General features: G+C 36.0%; 1 protein-coding gene across 1 annotated transcript in view; it reads left to right on the top strand.

Annotated features, from left to right (window-relative positions):
- Positions 1-20,545, top strand: part of LOC106873751 (uncharacterized) — a 524,930-nt gene that overhangs the window by 123,989 nt on the left and 380,396 nt on the right. Inside the window, exons 5-6 of the mRNA XM_089363355.1 lie at positions 14,591-14,843; positions 19,508-19,672. Of these exons, the coding sequence (XP_089219481.1) occupies positions 14,591-14,843; positions 19,508-19,672 (418 nt within the window). The remainder of the gene's footprint in view (positions 1-14,590; positions 14,844-19,507; positions 19,673-20,545) is intronic.

Genomic DNA, 20,545 nt, shown 5'->3' with positions numbered 1-20,545 from the left:
TATATATATATATATATATATATATATATATATATATATATTATATATATATATATATATATATATATATATATATATATATATATATATATATATATATATATATATATATATATATATATATATATATATATATAAAAATATATATATATATATATATATATATAAAAATATATATATATATATATAAAAATATATATATATATATAAAAATATATATATATATATAAAAATATATATATATATATATATATATATATATATATATATAAAAATATATATATATATATATATATATATAAAAATATATATATATATATATATATATATAAAAATATATATATATATATATATATATATATATATATATATATATAAAAAAATATATATATATATATATATATATATATATATATATATATATAAAAATATATATATATATATATATATATATATATATATATATATATATAAAAATATATATATATATATATATATATATATATAGCATACAAAAATAAGAGGAATGACCAGCAAAAGTGGACTCCTATATACTAGAAATAGATGCCGAATCATCTAACCACGAATAGTATGTTCTCAGTAAAAATTTAGCGACACAACAGACTGTGAAAGGGCAAGACAAATGAAAAAATACTAAATAAAAAAACGATTAACCTACGTACTATGGTTTCACCTGTTAAAATTTTCATAAGTAAATATCTGCAGGATCATCAGCGTCATCTGTTGATTTATAAAATGTTATTTCCAGAACTAGATACTAGACGTCCACCCGAAAGGGAGCACATGTAGAGTTCTATAAATTACATTCAGTGTATCCTTTCAAATGTCTTCAATCTGGTGCGCTAAGTCCGGAAATAACTCTGCAGTTAATAAATTTTTGCAGCTAATTTACCGGTTTGAGAACATCATTATTTAAAATTTATTAATAAGGGTAGAAATTGATATTAATCAATTAAAACCAGTGGTCTAGCATATTAAATAAAATCCGAAGATTAAAATTATATTACATACAAAAATAAGAGGAATGACCAGCAAAAGTGGACTCCTATATGCTAGAAATAGATGCTGAATCATCTAACCACGAAAAATATGTTCTCAGTAAAATTTTTGCAACTCAACAGACTGTAAAAGGGCAAGACAAATGAAAAAATACTAAATACAAAAATGATTAAACTACGTACCATGGTTTCACCTGTTAAAATTTACATAAGTAAATATCTGCACGATCATCAGGATCATCGGGTGGAGGTCTTGTATCTAGTTCTGGAAATTATATTTTATAAATCGACAGACTACACTGATGGTCCTGCAGATATTTACTTATGTAAATTTTAACAGGTGAAACCATGGTACGTAGGTTAATCGTTTTTTTATTTAGTACTAGAAGAGATACCCGGCGTTGCCCGTGTTACATGCAATTGAAAAATGAGATTTTTCTGTTATATTTTCTGTAAGGAACTGGAATACATATGATTCGAATTTCATCAAAATTGCACATGAAGGTTCTTTCCCTCTTTACACACTCTAAAAAAATTCTAATCATGAGACATGTATCCCATACTATTGATCTTTATGCGCATATTCCAAAATTCCAGTCTTCTGGAACCTGTAAAAAGGATTTTGCTCCTGCTAAATGGAGCTTATGGAGCTCTAAAATGTGGGAATGAAGGCCCCTATTGGGGGTGGGGGTGTTAATGTCAACCAGAGAAGTTGAATTGTTGGGAATGTTTTTAACTTGGGTCTTATAGTATGCCTGTATATATGTGAGGGTATAGTCTCACTTTAATAGTTTCAGTATGAAATTGAAAGTATTAAAGTGAAAATATTTGAAATTACAGTAGCGACATGTTATTGTTTCACTTTTGACAGGTAATACTGAAATAGTGGAATAGTTTCAGTGTTAAAGTGAAAGTATCTGACATTACAGTAGAGTGATGTTATTGTTTCACTTTTGACACGTAATACTGAAATAGTGGAGGAGATATGATATTGCTGTGGGCTCGAACTATGCAGGAAGTTAAAAAATTTTTTGGCCTAAGACACTACATGGACCCTAAAAGAATTTTGCTCCTGAAAAATGGAGCTCATGGAGCTGAAAAATGTAGGAGTTAAGGCCCCTATTGGTGATGGGTGTATTAATGTCAACCAGAGAAGTTTAATTGTTGGGAATCTTTTTAACTTGTGTGTAATATGTATTGTTTGAATTTCTTTGAAATAGGAAATATATGTATGTTCACTGGATTTGTAAAAGAGACCAAAGCTACAGGAAAGCAAAAGACAAATGATCACGATAATCAGTCAGCTACTGTAGCCTAGTTGTTACTACTCCCCAATGTAGGATTCCTCACCATACAGGTGACAGGCACAGCTTTATGATGCATTATGGATCTATAGCAATTGGAAGGGCATGACCCAATTGAAACAACAATGTGTGACGTTTGGAGTAAAGGGAAATGAAAGTGTCGCCTCTGGAGTTTGCAAATGACCACTATACCGATAGGTAACTGGGCAGAAAATATTTACAATCAATAAATGTCTTAGAACAACCAGTCACTCATCTGGGAAGGCCTTGAAATCAATGTTACCAACTGAGAACTATATGTGTCGCAGTGATAATAAAAAGACTCAAAGGAGGTCTGCAACGAAATAATTTTACTCAACACTTTGCAAGTGAATCAGTGGAGGCAAAGATGAGTCTCATTTACTTGACAATTTATGCACCACATTGCAGAAATCACAATGTAAGTATATCTGAAAGGATAGTCTTACACTGTTGTACCGTTGAATTACAAATAATGCTCATCTGTTATGTTCGGGTGACCCTATAGCTACCAATGGTACAACTGTATTCGTCTTTGCTTAGGAAAAATGACTAAATTGTGGGTGTGAAGTCCCCATGAAGGGGTCTTTGTAACTTCTGAGAAGAAAAAATTTGAGAAATTTTACTTTATTTGTGTGTAATATGTATGGTTAAAATTTCATCAACATCAAAAATATATGAATTTTCATGGGGGTTATGGCCATTATGCATAGAATATAATTTCCAAATTTCTTAAAGATCCATTCAATACTTTTGATGTAGTTTTGGATAAGAAAACAAATGACTAATGTGTGTGTTTGTGTGCATATGTATGTGTGTGTGTATGGGTGTATATATGTATAGATATCTGTATGCATTTATATATGTGTACATATTAGATGTACACCTATATATATACATCTACACATATGTATACATATACATGTATGCATATAGATCTATATCTATATCTATATATATATATCTATACATATATGTGTACATATACATCTCTCTCTCTCTCTCTCTCTCTCTCTCTCTCTCTCTCTCTTTATAAATATATATATATATATATATATATATATATATATATATACATACACACACCATTAAAGTGAAAGTATCTGTCATTACAGTATCGAAATGTGATTGTTTCAGTTAGTGGAATAGTTTAATTTTTAAAGTGAAAGTATTTGACATGAGTGTTTTTGTTTCACTTTTGACACGTAATACTTAAATAGCGGAGGAGATATGATGTTGCTGTGGGCTCGAATTATGCAAGAAGTTAAAAAATTTTTTTGATTAAAACACAACTGGGACCTTTAGTAAGGCATGTATAAAATTTGAATGAAATTGGTTGTGTAGTTCTCGAGTTTTAGGGAAGCACACACACACGCACTCAAATTTTACACATGCATTTCTTAGGGTCCATGAAGTGTCATGGGCCAAAAAGTTTTCAACTTCTTGCCTAATGCAAGCCCGGAATAATCTCTTACACTGGTTCGGTATTTGGTTTCAAAGGTGAAACAATAATTGCGTGTCAAAAGTGAGACAATAACATCTATATTGTAATGATATAATAGTTTCACTTTTCTTCTTTCACTTTTATATTGTTTCATATCGTACCAGTTGCAACATTGCAAGGTATTTACAGTTACTTTTAAATTAACATATAATACATGTGCTTTGTCCATCTGTGTGTCTGTTCCCAATGCATTTTACATCACATTCTGTATAAGCATGTATGTGGTTCAGTGTGCATACGTCTGTCAGTGTGTGATTCCATGTTCCACGACAATGCTACATTTTGTATATGAGTGTCTGTGTGTCGGTGTATGACTCAGTATGCGTGTTTCCACCTTTGACAACAACATAACATTTTGTATATGACTGTCTGTGTCTGTGTGAGTGTATGAGTCATCACATTTTCTATATGAGTGTCTATGTGTGTGTGAGTGTATGAGTGTGTGTGAATGTCTCAGTGTGTGTGCCTCTCTGCCTTATGTACATAATTCAACTCTCACACACATCTATACATACTTATACATATGTGATGACTGACATGCATTAATGTATGCCCTTTCCCTATCCAATCCAAGGATACGATGGTACTCATGACTTAGCAATTAATTAGTCAATGATTTGCGTAAATCATATGCATCTGGAATTTAATTTACTTATGTGTTCTGTACAGACCTCGCTTGGTCCTACCTGAGATTCGAAATCGAGTCTAGAAATTCTCCTGAGACATACAGCCTATTGTTCTGTCAATGAGGAACGCAGATCTGTTTGTCTTGCACTTCATTTTTAACCCTTTCTTGACCATTAACACCTGAAATAGATAACGAGTCACCTACATTCATTTACCTATTGTTTCAACAATATATCATCTGTATAAGAGTGTGTCTGTGTCTGTCAGTGTATGAATGTACATGTGTGTGTGTGTGTGTGTGTGTGTGTGTGTTTCCACAGTCAGTATGTTTGTGTGTGCTTCCGTGTTTGACAACGTTACATTTTCTATATGAGTGTTTATGTGTGTGTGAGTGTATGAGTATGTGTGTTTCAACATTATCTACATTATTCAACACACACACACACACACACACACACACACACACACACACATCTACACATACATATACATATGACGACTGATATGCATTAATGTATGCCCTTTCCCTATACAATCACAGGATACGATGGAACTCATGGATTACCAATCTATATATATATACAAAATTCTTTGTCTGTTTGTAATCACAACTGTTTGTCACTCTCTTCCCAGTGCATTCTACATCGGATTCTGTATATGAATATGTGTCTGTCAGTGTATGTGTGTGAGTTTATGAGTGTGCATGTGTCTGTTAGTGTGTGTGTGTTTCCACATTTGACGATGTCACATTTTGTATATCCGGAATTTAAGTTACTGATAGGTTCGGTACACACCTCGCTTGCTCCTACCAGAGATTCAAAATCAAATCTACTAATTCTCCCTATACATATGGCCTATTGTTCTGTCAAGCACGAACGCAGATCTATGTTCTATATTTGAGAGATGAGGAATTATGTGCATTATTTACATTTGAAGGATATTTATCTTCATATGGCGTAGTGGTTAAGAGCATGGGCTACTAACCCCAAAATTCTGAGTTCGATTCCAGGCAGTGATCTGAATAAAAATAATAATAATATTGAAAAATACCTACTTATGTGTCCAGCTTCCTGATAAAATTCTTGTAAAAGATTTTATCCTCTTTTGATTTTATTAACCAAAGATATATATATATATATATATATATATATATATAGGTGAAGTATATTTGCCACTTAAATGTGGCTGACCCCTAAGGGTGGGTGTTACTGTTGCTTTTAGCCCCAGGAGAACATCTCCTCCAGCTGGCTACCGACACACATCTGTGTTCTGTCTGTATTTGCAAAGGGAAGTTATCTTTCCCATCTTAATACCTCGTTCAGAGATTTAACGTTGCTTATATATATATATATATATATATATATATATATATATATATATATATATATATATATATACATATATATATATATATATATATAGAGTTATTAATATTTGTAAGTCTCTCTAAAGGAGGCTACAGCAGCGGTACTGGAAATTAATAGTTATCGCCAAGCCAACATGGCAGTCCCAAAATTAGGACGAAAGCTGCCGTGAATTAGCTCCAAGAAGCCATCGCCTCTAGCTAGCTAAGTGACACACGAAACCTGTGTCTTTTATAACCTTTGAACAGGGGAGGTCAGCAGTGTCTCCCTGCTGGTTTGGCTTGGCGATAACTATTAATTTCCAGTACCGCTGCCGTAGTCTCCTTTAGAGAGACTTAGAAATATTAATAACTCTATTTCTGAAAACCAGTGGATAGATTCCACTGAAATTAGATAAATAACCTTCGAACAGATAGTCAGCAGCGATTGACAAGTGGCAACACCCTGAAACTAGTCTGCAGATGCCAAACCAGCAGGGGGACACTGCTGACCTCCCCTGTTCGAAGGTTATAAAGGACACAGGTTTCGTGTGTCACTTAGCTAGCTAGAGGCGATGGCTTCTTGGAGCTAATTCACGGCAGCTTTCGTCCTAATTTTGGGACTGCCATGTTGGCTTGGCGATAACTATTAATATATATATATATATATATATATATATATACTCTTACTCCCTTTTACTCTTTTAATTGTTTCAGTCATTTGACTGCGGTCATGATGGAGCACCGCCTTTAGTCGAGCAAATCGATCCCAGGACTTATTCTTTGTAAGCCTAGTACTTATTTTATCGGTCTCTTTTGCTGAACCGCTAAGTTACGGGGACGTAAACACACCAGCATCGGTTGTCAAGCGATGTTGGGGGCACAAACAGACACACAAACACATATATATATACATATACATATATACGACAGGCTTGTTTCAGTTTTCCATCTACCAAATCCACTCACAAGGCTTTGGTCAGCCTGAGGCTATAGTAGAAGACACCTGCCCAAAGTGCCACGCAGTGGGACTGAACCCGGAACCATGTGGTTGGTAAGCAAGCTACTTACCACACAGCGACTCCTGCGCCTCACAGCCACTCAATATATATATATATATATATATATATATATATATATATAATCATAAATATATAGGGATTGACAGTAACCTGCTTCTCCAACATACTGAGAATTCAGAAATAGCAGCCAAAGAACTACTGATTCCAAAACTACAAATTATTACTCTAAATTGATAGCGATATTTTTGATACACACAGAACAAAAAACAGTAGAGAAGAGTAAAAAAACCACTTGCCTTTAGTTAATTTAGTACGATCGTTTCACAGTTAAGAGCAAAGAATACTCTATTCTGATCTGTGTGTATCAAAAATATCGCTATCAATTTAGAGTAATAATTTGTAGTTTTGGAATCAGTAGTTCTTTGGCTGCTATTTCTGAATTCTCAGTATGTTGGAGAAGCAGGTTACTGTCAATCCCTATATATTTATGATTATAAATGATTTTACCGAAAAGGTTTTTTCATACTGAGCTACCCGGCAAAATTGTTAATTATTAATTTTATTACTAATTTTATTACTAATTGACGATTCCCTGCCCTATATATATATATATATATATATATATATATATATATATATATATATATATATAATATATGCCCTCAAGTGCCCGGATAGCCACCCTTGCAAGCTACGCAGATGATATGAAGGTCTCGCAGAAAATACAGAACTCCAGTGATGTTGCACATCTGCAGCAGAAGTTGGACTGAGTTTACAGATGGGCTGAGGATAATAATATGCAGTTTAATGCTGAAAAATTCCAAGCCCTGCGCTACCAATGTCCAAAACTGAATATGAAACTTACAGAGTACACTGGTCCGCAGGGAATTTCAATCCCAGAGCCTAAATCAGTGAGATACCTCGGTATCGACATGAGTGATGATACCTCTTTCCAAGTGCACATTACCAGGATGGCGACAAAGTGCAGACGACTGGCTGGATGGATCCTGAGAATATTCAGAACCAGAGATAAGGAAACCATGATGATCCTCTGGAGGACATTCGTCCTCAGCCGCCTGGATTACTGCTCACAGCTATGGTCACCCACCAGTGTGAAATTAACAGCGGACCTTGAAGCAATCCAGAGAAGATTCACAAAGAAGATTGTCTCTTTGCAACTGCTCAGCTACTGGGAAAGGCTGAAACAGCTAAGACTCTACTCCCTGGAGAGAAGGCGGGAGAGGTATGCAGTAATATACATCTGGAAGTTCCTGGAAGGAATTGTGCCAAATTTTGGCATTGAAAGCTACACCAATGCCAGAACGGGACGACACTGCATAGTGCCAAAGATCCCAGCAATGCCATCGCGCTTCAGGACCAGTTACTGCAACAGTTTGGGTTTCAGGGGCCCACAGCTTTTTAATATTCTCCCGAAGAGCCTGAGGAACCTGCACAAGGTAAATGTAGGGGTTTTTAAATCAAAGCTGGACCTCTTCCTGTTGAGAGTCCCAGATGAACCTACCTCACGGGAAGAGGTGCATATGAGGGTTGCTAAATCAAACTCTATTCTTCACCAAGTGCCACATATTGTAGGAGGCTCCCCGTAATAACAGTGTAGCAACACGGCAGTGCATCAGCAAATATTTGGTAAAATATTGTACCTGGTATGAAAGTAGCAAAATTCTCACTTGAAAAGTTGTTTATACTTTGTTAAAATATAAAGACTTTCAAATATGTGATACAATTTTGGGTGCATATCAATTTAAATAAGAGCCATGACGCAATCCTATATTAAAACTTGTTTATTATCCTATGCACATTTCAATGTAAGATCCTGACTCACTTTTGTCTGAGATTAGAAAATGGGGTCTTGTATCTCTTCAGGGCCAAGTTAGATTAATTCACAACAAACAACAGACAACATTATTAGTTGTACTTAAATTACAAGTGTATAAAAAGGTTAAAATCAGGTTGTAACGATATGAACATATTGAAACTGCTTGCAATATCTGTTAAGAAAACCATTATATAGTAAAGTAACTAAGTAGAGTAGTTAACCTAGGATGTTAAGTAGCGACAAGCTAACAACGCTGTATATTCAATAAAAACCGTTGGAATTTTGAAAGTAAATAAAATGAAGAAAGAAAAATTATCTGTTATAGATCATAATAGAGAAAGCAAATATAAATTTGGTCAAAGGGAGGTAAATCTAGTAAATAATATTTTTGATTTAAATTCACTCCATTGTGAATAATCAAATCAAATAATTATATTTATTTTTAAGTTTAGAATAGTTATGAGGCTTGATTTAAGGATATGTAAACAAGATGAATTTGAAAATATAAATTATAAATTATAAAATAGATTAAATTAGGTCACATTCAAATTGCAACCATCAAAGTTTTAAAAATACATTACATTAGCTTAGTAGTGGAATTCAAATACAATATTAATGAAGGAAGAGATTTAATCAATAAGGTAAAAGTAAACAATTATTACAATGCAATCGGTACTAAATTACATAGAATTATAAATGATAAATCAATTAACTAAGATCAAAACTCATAAGTGTAAATATAGAAAAAGTTTCTATGAAAATAAACATAATCCATGTTAAATTAATATCATTGTATACAATGATATTAGTTTAACGCTCAGTATGTGAGAAAGTCTTTTACATTTCGAGCCTATGTTCTTCAACAGAAAGGAACACGGAAGTAAGCAGAGAGAGAAAATAAAAAGAGATGAAATAACATAAGAGAAAATTAAAAAAAGTTTAGTGGTTAGCGATCAATCATACTCTTTTACTCTTTGACTTGTTTCAGTCATTTGACTGCGGCCATGCTGGAGCACTGCCTTTAGTCGAGCAAATCGACCCCAGGACTTATTGTTTGTAAGCCTAGTACTTATTCTATCGGTCTCCTTTACCAAACTGCTAAGTTACAGGGACGTAAACACACCACCATCAGTTGTCAAGCGATGCTGGAGGGACAAACACAGACACACAAAAATACACATACACACACACACACATATATACACGACGGGCTTCTTTCAGTTTCCGTATACCAAATCCACTCACAAGGCTTTGGTCAGCCCGAGGCTATAGTAGAAGACACTTGCCCAAGGTGCCATGCAGTGGGACTGAACCTAGAACCCAGAATCATGGTGAATATACATATATATATATATATATATATATATATATATATATATATATATATATATGCATACACACACACACACACATATATTCTTTTACTCTTTTACTTGTTTTAGTCATTTGACTGCGGCCATGCTGGAGCACTTCCTTTAGTCGAGCAAATCGATCCCAGGACTTATTCTTTGTAAGCCTAGTACTTGTTCTATCGGTTTCTTTTTCCGAGCCGCTAAGTTACGGTGACGTAAACACACCAGCATCAGTTGTCAAGTGATGTTGGGGGGAACAAACACAGACACACAAACATATACACACACATACATATATATATACACATATATACGACAGGCTTCTTTCAGTTTCCGTCTACCAAATCCACTCACAAGGCTTTGGTTGGCCTGAGGCTATAGTAGAAGACACTTGGCCAAGGTGCCACACAGTGGGACTGAACCCAGAACCATGTGGCTGGTAAGCAAGCTACTTACCACACAGCCACTCCTGTGCCTATATATATATATATATATATATATATATATATATATATATATAGGCAGACTGTATGACGCATGCGTACGAACAGCCATGCTACATGGCAGTGAAACATGGGCTGTAACTGCTGAGGACATACGTAAGCTCGCAAGGAATGAAGCCAGTATGCTCCGTTGGATGTGTAATGTCAATGTGAATACCCGTCAGAGTGTAAGTATCTTGAGAGAAAAGCTGAACATTAGAAGCATCAGTTGTGGCGTGCAAGAGAGACGATTGCGCTGGTATGGACATGTGGTGAGAATGGAGGAGGATAGCTGCGTGAAAAAGTGCCACACCCTAACAGTTGAGGGAACCCGTGGAAGAGGTAGGCCCAGGAAGACCTGGGCTGAGGTGGTGAGGCAAGACCTTCGTACATTGGGCCTCACCGAGGCGATGACTACGGACCGAGACCTTTGGAAATGGGCTGTGCGTGAGAAGACCCGGCAAGCCAAGTAAGATCGTTGCCAGTGCCCCTGGACTGGTTCTTGTGCGGGTGGCACATGAGATGCACCATTTTGAGCGTGGCCGTTGCCAGTACCGCCTGACTGGCTCCTGTAGGATTTTCGAGCGAGATCGTTGCCAGTGCCCCTGGACTGGCTTGTGCGGGTGGCACATAAAAGACACCATTTCGAGCGTGGCCGTTTTCGTGCGGGTGACACGTAAAAGCACCCACTACACTCTCTGAGTGGTTGGCGTTAGGAAGGGCATCCAGCTGTAGAAACTCTGCCAAATCAGACTGGAGCCTGGTGTTGCCATCCGGTTTCACCAGTCCTCAGTCAAATCGTCCAACCCATGCTAGCATGGAAAGCGGACGTTAAACGATGATGATGATGATGATGATGATATATATATATATATATATATAGAAGGGGATGTAACATCATACACCGTGGAAGACAATTGGAGATTTCTGCGTGACAACCTGCTGAGAGCCACCGACCAGATATGTGGCTAGTGTAAAGTCCCCTCTCGACCCAGAGTAACATGGTGGTGGAACAAGGAGCTAGACAGGGCTATTAGACAAAAGAAACAGGCTTGGAAGGACTGGAAGAACGGTGGTAGCAGGGAATTGTACCAATCTGCCAGAAAGGAAGCTAGGCGACAGGTTTATGTAGCCAGAGGGGAAGCAGATAAGAAAAGATTTGCCAATGTTCTGCGCAGTGAGGACCAAAGACTTGAGGTATTTCGTGTTGCAAGACAGTGTAGGAGAGAGAATAGTGATGTCGTAGGAGAGAAATGTGTTCGCATGGATGATGGTACGCTTGCACTAAATGAGGCTGCAAAGAAAGAGGTTTGGAGATGCCACCACGATAGATTGCTCAACAAAGAGAATGAATGGGAGAAAGAGAGTCTGCTGTATGTCGACCCAACAGAGGGACCAGCTATCCGAGTTGACAGTACCATGGTAGATAAAGCAATTAAGAGTATGAAGACAGGGAAAGCCCCCGGCCCATCAGGAATCACTGCAGAGATGCTCAAAATATCTCGCAGTGTCGGCTATAGCCTAGTCACCCGTATTACGAACCAGGTGATACACGAAGGAGTCATACCCAATAACTGGTGTAGCAGCACCATAGTCAACTGCTACAAAGGTAAAGGTGATGCTTTAGATACAAATAATTACAGAGGTATCAAACTGTCATGGAGAGTGTCATAGCCCAACTAATTAGGGAGCGAATCAATTTAGATGAGATGCTGTTTGGGTTCGTGCAAGGTAAAAGCACCACTGATGCCATTTTTCTAGTAAGACAGCTGCAGGAGAAATACCTAGCCAAGGATAAACCTCTGTACCTGGCTTTCATTGACATGGAGAAAGCCTTTGACAGGGTCCCCCAATCCCTTATCTGGTGGTCAATGAGGAAACTTGGGATAGAAGAATGGTTTGTGAGAGCTGTGTGAGCCATATACAGAGATGCTGTCAGTAGGGTGAGGGTTGGAAATGAGTACAGTAATGAATTCCGGGTAGAGGTAGGGGTCCACCAAGGTTCTGTCCTCAGCCCCCTCATATTTATCATAGTCCTCCAGGCGATCACAGAGGAATTCAAGACAGGTTGCCCCTGGGAGCTCCTCTATGCTGATGACCTTGTACTAATTGCTGAGTCACTATCAGAACTAGAGGAGAAGTTTCAGGTGTGGAAGCAGGGACTAGAATCGAAGGGCCTTAGAGCCAATCTACCTAAAACCAAAGTCCTAATAAGTAGGAAGGTAGATAAAACACAAACCCCTTCAGGTAGATGACCCTGCTCAATATGTAGAAAAAGAGTAGGTAGTTACTCTATAAGATGCATCCAGTGCAAACTATGGACACATAAGAGGTGCAGCAATATCAAAGGTAGGTTAACTAGGAATTTAGTTTTTGTATGTAGCAGATGTTCAGGTGCAATAAACGCTGTAAACAAACAGGAAACAACTTCTGTCTCATTCCAGGGAGAAAAACTAAAGAGCTCTTACCTCTGCTGGCGACAAAGGGACTCTCACTCAGAGTAAAAGGCAGAGTGTATGACGCATGTGTACGAACAGCCATGCTACATGGCAGTGAAACATGGGCTGTGATGGCTGAGGACATGCGTAAGCTCGCAAGGAATGAAGCCAGTATGCTCCGATGGATTAGTAATGTCAGTGTGCATACCCAACAAAGTGTAAGTATCTTGAGAGAAAAGCTGAACATAAGAAGCATCAGTTGTGGTATGCAAGAGAGACGATTGCGCTGGTATGGACATGTGGTGAGAATGGACGAGGATAGCTGCGTGAAAAAGTGCCAAACTCTAACAGTTGAGGGAACCCATGGAAGAGGCAGGCACAGGAAAACCTGGGCTGAGGTGGTGAGGCAAGACCTTTGAACATTGGGCCTCAACGAGGCGATGACTTCTGACCGAGACCTTTGGAAATATTCTGTGCGTGAGAAGACCCGGCAAGCCAAGTGAGACCTAAATCCAAGGCCTCTGCCAGGGGTGTAGCCAGCCCACTTATGCGTACCTTTCTTACATTGGACACTAAACCCCGCTTGCGAAGACCTTTTGAGACAAGTGAAATTGAAATCGAGCTAAATTTGACGACTGGCACCCATGCCAACGTTGTCTCCTTCACTAAACACAAAACTCAGCTTGCGAAGACTTATTGGGGCAAGTGATAGCGAAATCGGGATGGCACCTGTGCCCGGCGTCGCCTTTCTGGCACTTGTGCCCATGACATGTGTAAGGATTTTCGAGCGCGTTTGTTGCCAGTGCCCCTGGACTCACTCTTGTGCGGGTGGCACATAAAATACACCATTTTGAACGTGGCCGTTGCCAGTACCGCCTGACTGGCCTTCGTGCGGGTGACACAGTAAAGCACCCACTACACTGAGTGGTTGGCGTTGGGAAAGGCATCCTGCTGTAGAAGCTCTGCCAAATCAGATTGGAGCCTGGTGTAGCCATCTGGTTTCACCAGTCCTCATTCAAACCGTCCAACCCATGCTAGCATTGAAAGCGGACGTTAAACGATGATGATAATGATATATATATATATATATATATATATATATATATATTCATATATATATATTCACATGCATATGTTCACATGCATATGTTCACATGCATATGTTCACATGCATATGTTCACATATGCAGAGACCTAGATACACACATACACACAGAGATGCGCTGCCACACCAATAGACAAAGTTATAGATGAGTTGAATGCACAAATATGTAAGATTTTTCAGCAATGAGATTCAGTATCCATATCAATAATACACCAAAAACGAAGGCAGTGCTGAAAAGTACCTGGCTTTGAGTGAAAGAAAATACAGGAGGATCAGTTAATTATGATTTTATAGAACATATTTTCCTTTCAGATTCACACACTTATTGCAACAGTTATGCGGTTTTTCTAACCTCTATAAAAGAACTTGGAGATTTGGGCCTTCAACCCATAAAGCCAGGAACTTTTCAGCACCCTCTTGTGTGTGTGTGTGTGTGTGTGTGTGTATATATATATATATATATATATATATATGCAAACTTTAGGTTAGTTGAAACATGTTTGTGACACATTTCAACTTCTAAAGGCAAATTCACTGCAGTTACTGTGGAGACTTTGAGGGGTTTGAGTCTGAGATACTTGTCGTTGAAGAGATAGTATCTCTTAGCAAGTCAACGGGCCTCAATGATGGGGAAGAGTTGACGACAGATGAACCACTGCAGCTTCAGGCGCAGCAGCATCTAGATGCGGTGGAAGATATTGGTTCCCCAGATGAGGACAGTTTAATGGAGAAAGCTATCTTTATGATTTACATAAAGGCAGTGTTGGCAAAGTGGCAGTACATTCCTGAATTTGTAAATAAATATCATCCTGAAAAAGTAGCTACAGGTTGTGCAGCTGCTTAATTTAATTACACTGCTCTGGTGCATTTTCATAATATTTTGAAAGACAGGAAAAAGCAGACTTCTCTTGATATGTTTCTAATGAAATGACTTGCAAGTGTAAAAAGTGAAGAGAGTGTGTCCAAAAAGCCTAAATTAAGCGAAGTGAGAGAGAAAATGCCAGAAATTGTTCTTAATGGAAGGAGAATCTCCTTCCAAACAGTAATCCTCCTCCTCCCCACTCTATCATCTTCTTCGTGCACAAATCATCCTATCTTTAAGGCAATTCTGTTAATAAAACCAGTTTACATATTTCTTTTGCATTCTCTTTTTCATAACTGTCATTTTACTTGTAACTACACCTTTCCTGTTTTAAAACCCGTAAAAAAATTATTTTTGGGACTGGAACAGATGAATCATATTTTAGTTTATTTCAATGGGGAAATTTAATTTGTAAAATGAGTAAATTGTAAAACGACCTTAGTCATTAAATGAATTAAACTTGAACTGCAAGGTATCAGTATAGTTGAGAGGATGAAGAAGTGTGATGTAGACAATAACTAGTGATCCCACAATTGCCAGTATCAAATTACAATGCTCAGGTGAGTAGTAATTTTGGTGTACAACTGTATTTTGTGATAAAATTAAAAAAATAAGAAACAGGAGGATAATATTAAAAACAATAACAATGATGAACACAGCAATAAGAAGAAAATGATTATAACAATAGCAACAATGCTACTACTACTAATAACTGTAATCAAGATAATAGTACTAATATTAAAAATGATAATAATAATAACAATAATATAAAAGATGATAATAATAATGATTTCTTTATTAACCACAAGGGTTTACATTCAGTAAGAAAAATATGGACTGCATAGGACAAAACAAAGGTGTGTGTGTGAGGGCTTTGCATGTAAACAAGACTAACAAAACTAAAAAAAATATTAGTAATAGCCACTACAGTAAAAGCAGATGATGTCTAAAGGAAGATAGCGTTGTGGGTGGTCAGGGAAGTACAATGGACACAGGCAATAAACCACATGAGTAAAGTGAGAGGAATGGTAATGAAGCTAACCAGAACTCTTCCTGGTGATTCCTGTGAAAGTACACAATTCTACTCTGAAATAGAGTGTAATAATAAGAAATGAAAAATAGAGTGAAAGAGATTTAGTGAGAAGTAGAAAAGTTATAAAAGATCGATGCCAGTGGTTAATGTTGAGGTACCAATGATGAAAATATACTAGTACTGAAGTTAAGGAGTTAAAAATGAAAGGATGAATTAAAAAAATTTTAAATATAAAGTTTATTTCTTTAATTTAAAAAATAAGAATTAAGAATTAGCAAAAATTAAAATGTTAGTGATGCAATAAAATTCTAATTCTTTATAAATGAATAAGAAATTTAAGCAAACTAAATGAAAATATGAATTTTAGAATATGAAATATGAGTAAATGATTAAATAATATATAGGTGTACATGTACAGATGCACATAGACAACCACCTACATATATCTGTGTGTATAGGTTAAATTAAGGTTTAGAAAGGAGACATTAAAATGCAGTATCCAAGCCTTGTTTTGGGTGGTAGTGTGCCTTCAGAGCATGTTCACCACTTACGGCTATCAGGCATCATTCACGTTACAGCACTTTCATTGCTTTCTATGTCAGGAATTCCTAGGTGCATGTTGGGTATATTTTAAATGATTGATATGGAAGATGGAATGTAACTAGAAGCTTTATTTAGCACAACAATTGTTTCAGCTGCCTTCTGCACTGCTCCCTGGTGGGTGGGGAATGATGTAATGACATCAGATGCATCGCACAGTGCAGGGAGCCTTGTCAGGTGATGTAACACACTCACATACACTCTCACACTCACATATGTACATATACATATTATACACTTGGATACATGCATCTGTAGATACACATTAATGCATGTATACATACAGAGAAACACTCAAACACATGTACTCACATATACATATACTGTACCAATAACTATATACACACCATCGCACAGATACACACCCAAACATCTATACATGTACACAGACCTATAGACACATACATATACAGACTCATGTATAGACACACATATGCATATATATTTGCATACATATATGTGAAAGAAATATACCAACACACTGCCGCATATAGAAGACATGTCTTCTATATGTGTATATGAGGAGGAAGTTGTGTGCACATATACATACATATATACATGTATGCTTGTGTGTGTGGTTGTGTGTATGTATGAGTATGTTTATGCACATGTTTGTGTGTGTATGTGCATGTACATATACATGTTTGTGTGAGTGTGTACATATGTAGACATTGTGAACGCAGGAGGTTTTGTGAGAATATGGTTGCATGTATTTTTTATGTTTTATCTTTTTCCTTTTTTTCTACCTATTAGAGTAACTTCTCTTTTACTCAATGGTTTTTCATAGCATCTATTGCCATTAAAAGCTGATGAGAGTGCATCATAGCTCTTCATTCCAGCATTCAAAACACCAAGTACTATAATGACAACTTACTGATTGTCCTATATTATACATATATACAAGTAAGAAAATGGAGAAATTGACATGCAGACATCACTTTATTTAAAGATATTTAAATCAATATAATGAAATTCCAGTGCTACAGACGTTTCCATTTCCAATTAATTCAATTACAGAAATGAAATTAATTTAATTTAAATTTTCATATTGAAATTGGTTACATTTCAACTTGTTGATTAACCTATGGCAGACTCAGATGTGTGCATTGTTTTAAAAAAACATTCTTTTCATATATATATACATATAAACAAATATGTTTGATATATTTGTGCATGTGCATATGTAATACATAGTTTTTATTGGTGGTGGTGTTGTTGTTAGGGTGAAAAAGATGTTACGGGGAGAGAGAGAGAGAGAGCAAGAGAGAAAAAGATGGGTAGGGAGAGAGAGGTAACATTCATCAAGCAGTTGTGCATGCATTTGTTAAAATACTGAAGACTACAAAAAATATGACGTATCGAAACTGCTAGTTAATTACCATATAATGGTGTTGCGTCATCAATATTTGTGCATAATCTATGGTCAATATAAACATTGTAAACAAAAGCAAAACCTACACATTACCAGATACTGTATATAAATAATTTATATTAAAAGTACACTAAAGTTGTAATTACTATTAAGATAATATGTTTTATTTCAAATTTAGTTTTATAAATTATTATAAGAATTTCAGCGATATCTTTATGAGAAACACGCCACGTATAGAAGACATAACATTCATGTACACCATTTAATTAAAATATCATATTATATTAAATTATATTATATTATACTATATCATATATATTTCATCAATATTACAACTACTAACCATTTTTTAATGCTTATCATCAATGATGATCATATATTTTATAGTAGTTTTTAAGAGTCCATTTTAACATTTTAAGAGATGTCTCCTAGAATATAAGATCAAAAATAATTCTTCTAGACAGAGAAAGCAAAAAGAGCTTCTAGGCTTATAAGCAGGCTTATCATTGAAAAAATGATATACAAAACATGAGAACCAATGTATTTCTTTGTTTTGAATGTAGATAAAATGTCAAGTAGCAATTATACTGAATGTAATGATGTGAAACAGAATAATAATATGAGTACTAATGAAAAAACTTTGTGATTGCAGGGTTAGAAATAAATGTTTATTTAAAAAGTATTGTAAACAAAAGAATGTTGTTTACAGATGTAAAGTGATATATGAGGGTAAAAGTTTCTTCTACACAGGGGCTACACAAAATTTTGTTAAGAAATGCGTCTTTAACCATATTCACACCTTTAATAATAGGAACAGGTCTTCTACCAGCCTCAGTAAATCTGTTTGAGACTTGAAAGACAAGAAAAAAATTTTCTGTGGAGTGGAAGATTATAAGCAAGGCAACTGCTTATAAGCTTGGAAACTCCTTTTGCTTTCTCTGTCTAGAAGAATTATTTTTGATCTTATATTCTAGGAGATGTCTCTTAAATGCTAAAATAGAGACTGGGTTTTCATTTGTTCATGCATATAAATGGACTCTTAAAAACTACCATTAAATATATAATCATTGATGATAAGCATTAGAAATGGTTAGTAGTTGTAATATTGATGGAATATATAATATAATATTTTAATTAAATGGTATTGGTTTTGTCTTCCCCTTTGATTTATTTGGGGGTATTACTTATGCATTGTTTTCATTTTCTGGTTGTTTATTCTTTGCTCTTCATCTTGTTTTTTAAATGTTTTAGGGTGTGTTACATTTTCAGGAGGTATTGTGTTGCTATTTCTAACAGCAGTAAACAAGGGTTCATTCTGCTGTTTGATGTACCATCCCAGACTATTTTTCTTGTTGATAACATAGATGTTGCATCCTATGAGGCCTCTTCCTCCCTTGTTCTTTGGTACACATGGTCTATCAATATTGCTCACTTCCCTGCTTTTTCTATCCACTTTCTTAAGCCCGTTCTTTGTCCACCTAACAACACCTGCACTTTATTACATTAAAGAAACAACCTCTATGTAGTCATTGTCCTGATCTTGTTCTTCCCATTGAATCTACTTTCCATAATTAATTTGGTTCTTCTTAGGTATTCTTTCCTAAAGCTTTCCTTCAACTCACTCTCCTTGATTTTGTCATACTCCAGAATACCCAGATACTTATATCCATCCATCTCAACATTCTTGATTCTCTTGTTGAACTACCACTGGGTAGTTCTATACCATCAGTTGACACTACTTTGCTTTTTCTTATGGTAAGCATACCACACTTTTTAATCCCAAATTCCATCCTTATATCCTTACTGAATATCTGTACTGTGGAAACCAGACTAATTATTTCATGCTCACTCTTCCTCTGCTTCAACACAATCCTGACAACAGATCAAACTTCTCCCACCCTTTCTTCTAGACAAGTACAACCTATCAGTGTCACTCTGGGATGGAATACTCTGTAGATTGTCAATAGTTTCCATCTGAGAACAGTTGATAACTTTTACTGATGATGAATCTGTGGGATAGCAAGCCAGATCACAAGTTGAATCTGTAGTGATGTAGTCATTGTTAAATTGTACCCATGAGAAATTGGATAAGAGAGTAGGTGAATTGCTTTTTAAAGCTAGATGGTTTCAATGTAAATCTGTTGAATGAATTTTAGTTAAGAATGACAGCAGGTCAAGCCTGAATTTAGAGGCTCTATGAAAAGTAAACCTTCTTTCATGAGACATTTCATTGGTTGCTGTGCATAAAAGAGCTCTGATGGAAGCTGAGGCCAATCATCTACTCAGTCTCTCAGACTCACATATAGCAGCATTCATCCACTCACATTGGCCATTCCCTTGTAGATTATATGGAGTGGTTCTGGTCTTGGTTACACCATTCTCCAATAGAAAACCTCTGAACTTTGCTGATTCAAATTGAGCACCCCTGTCTGAGTGAACTGCATTAGGGCTTCCAAATAAGGAAAAAAGCCCAGTTAGCTTCTCAATGACCACCTCACTGGATATTTCCTTACACGGAAAAGCAAGGAGGAAATGCAAATATTCATTCACACTCATTAAAAGATGAGAAAAACTGGAGGATTTGGCCATAGGTCCAACAAAATCAATAGATATTGTTCCCAGACTCAG

Source organism: Octopus bimaculoides, chromosome 15, assembly GCF_046866305.1.
Source record: "Octopus bimaculoides isolate indiv1 chromosome 15, ASM4686630v1, whole genome shotgun sequence".
NCBI lineage: Eukaryota > Metazoa > Mollusca > Cephalopoda > Octopoda > Octopodidae > Octopus > Octopus bimaculoides.
The sequence above is the reverse complement of the archived record's forward strand: the minus strand, read 5'-3'. Positions and strand labels throughout refer to the sequence as shown.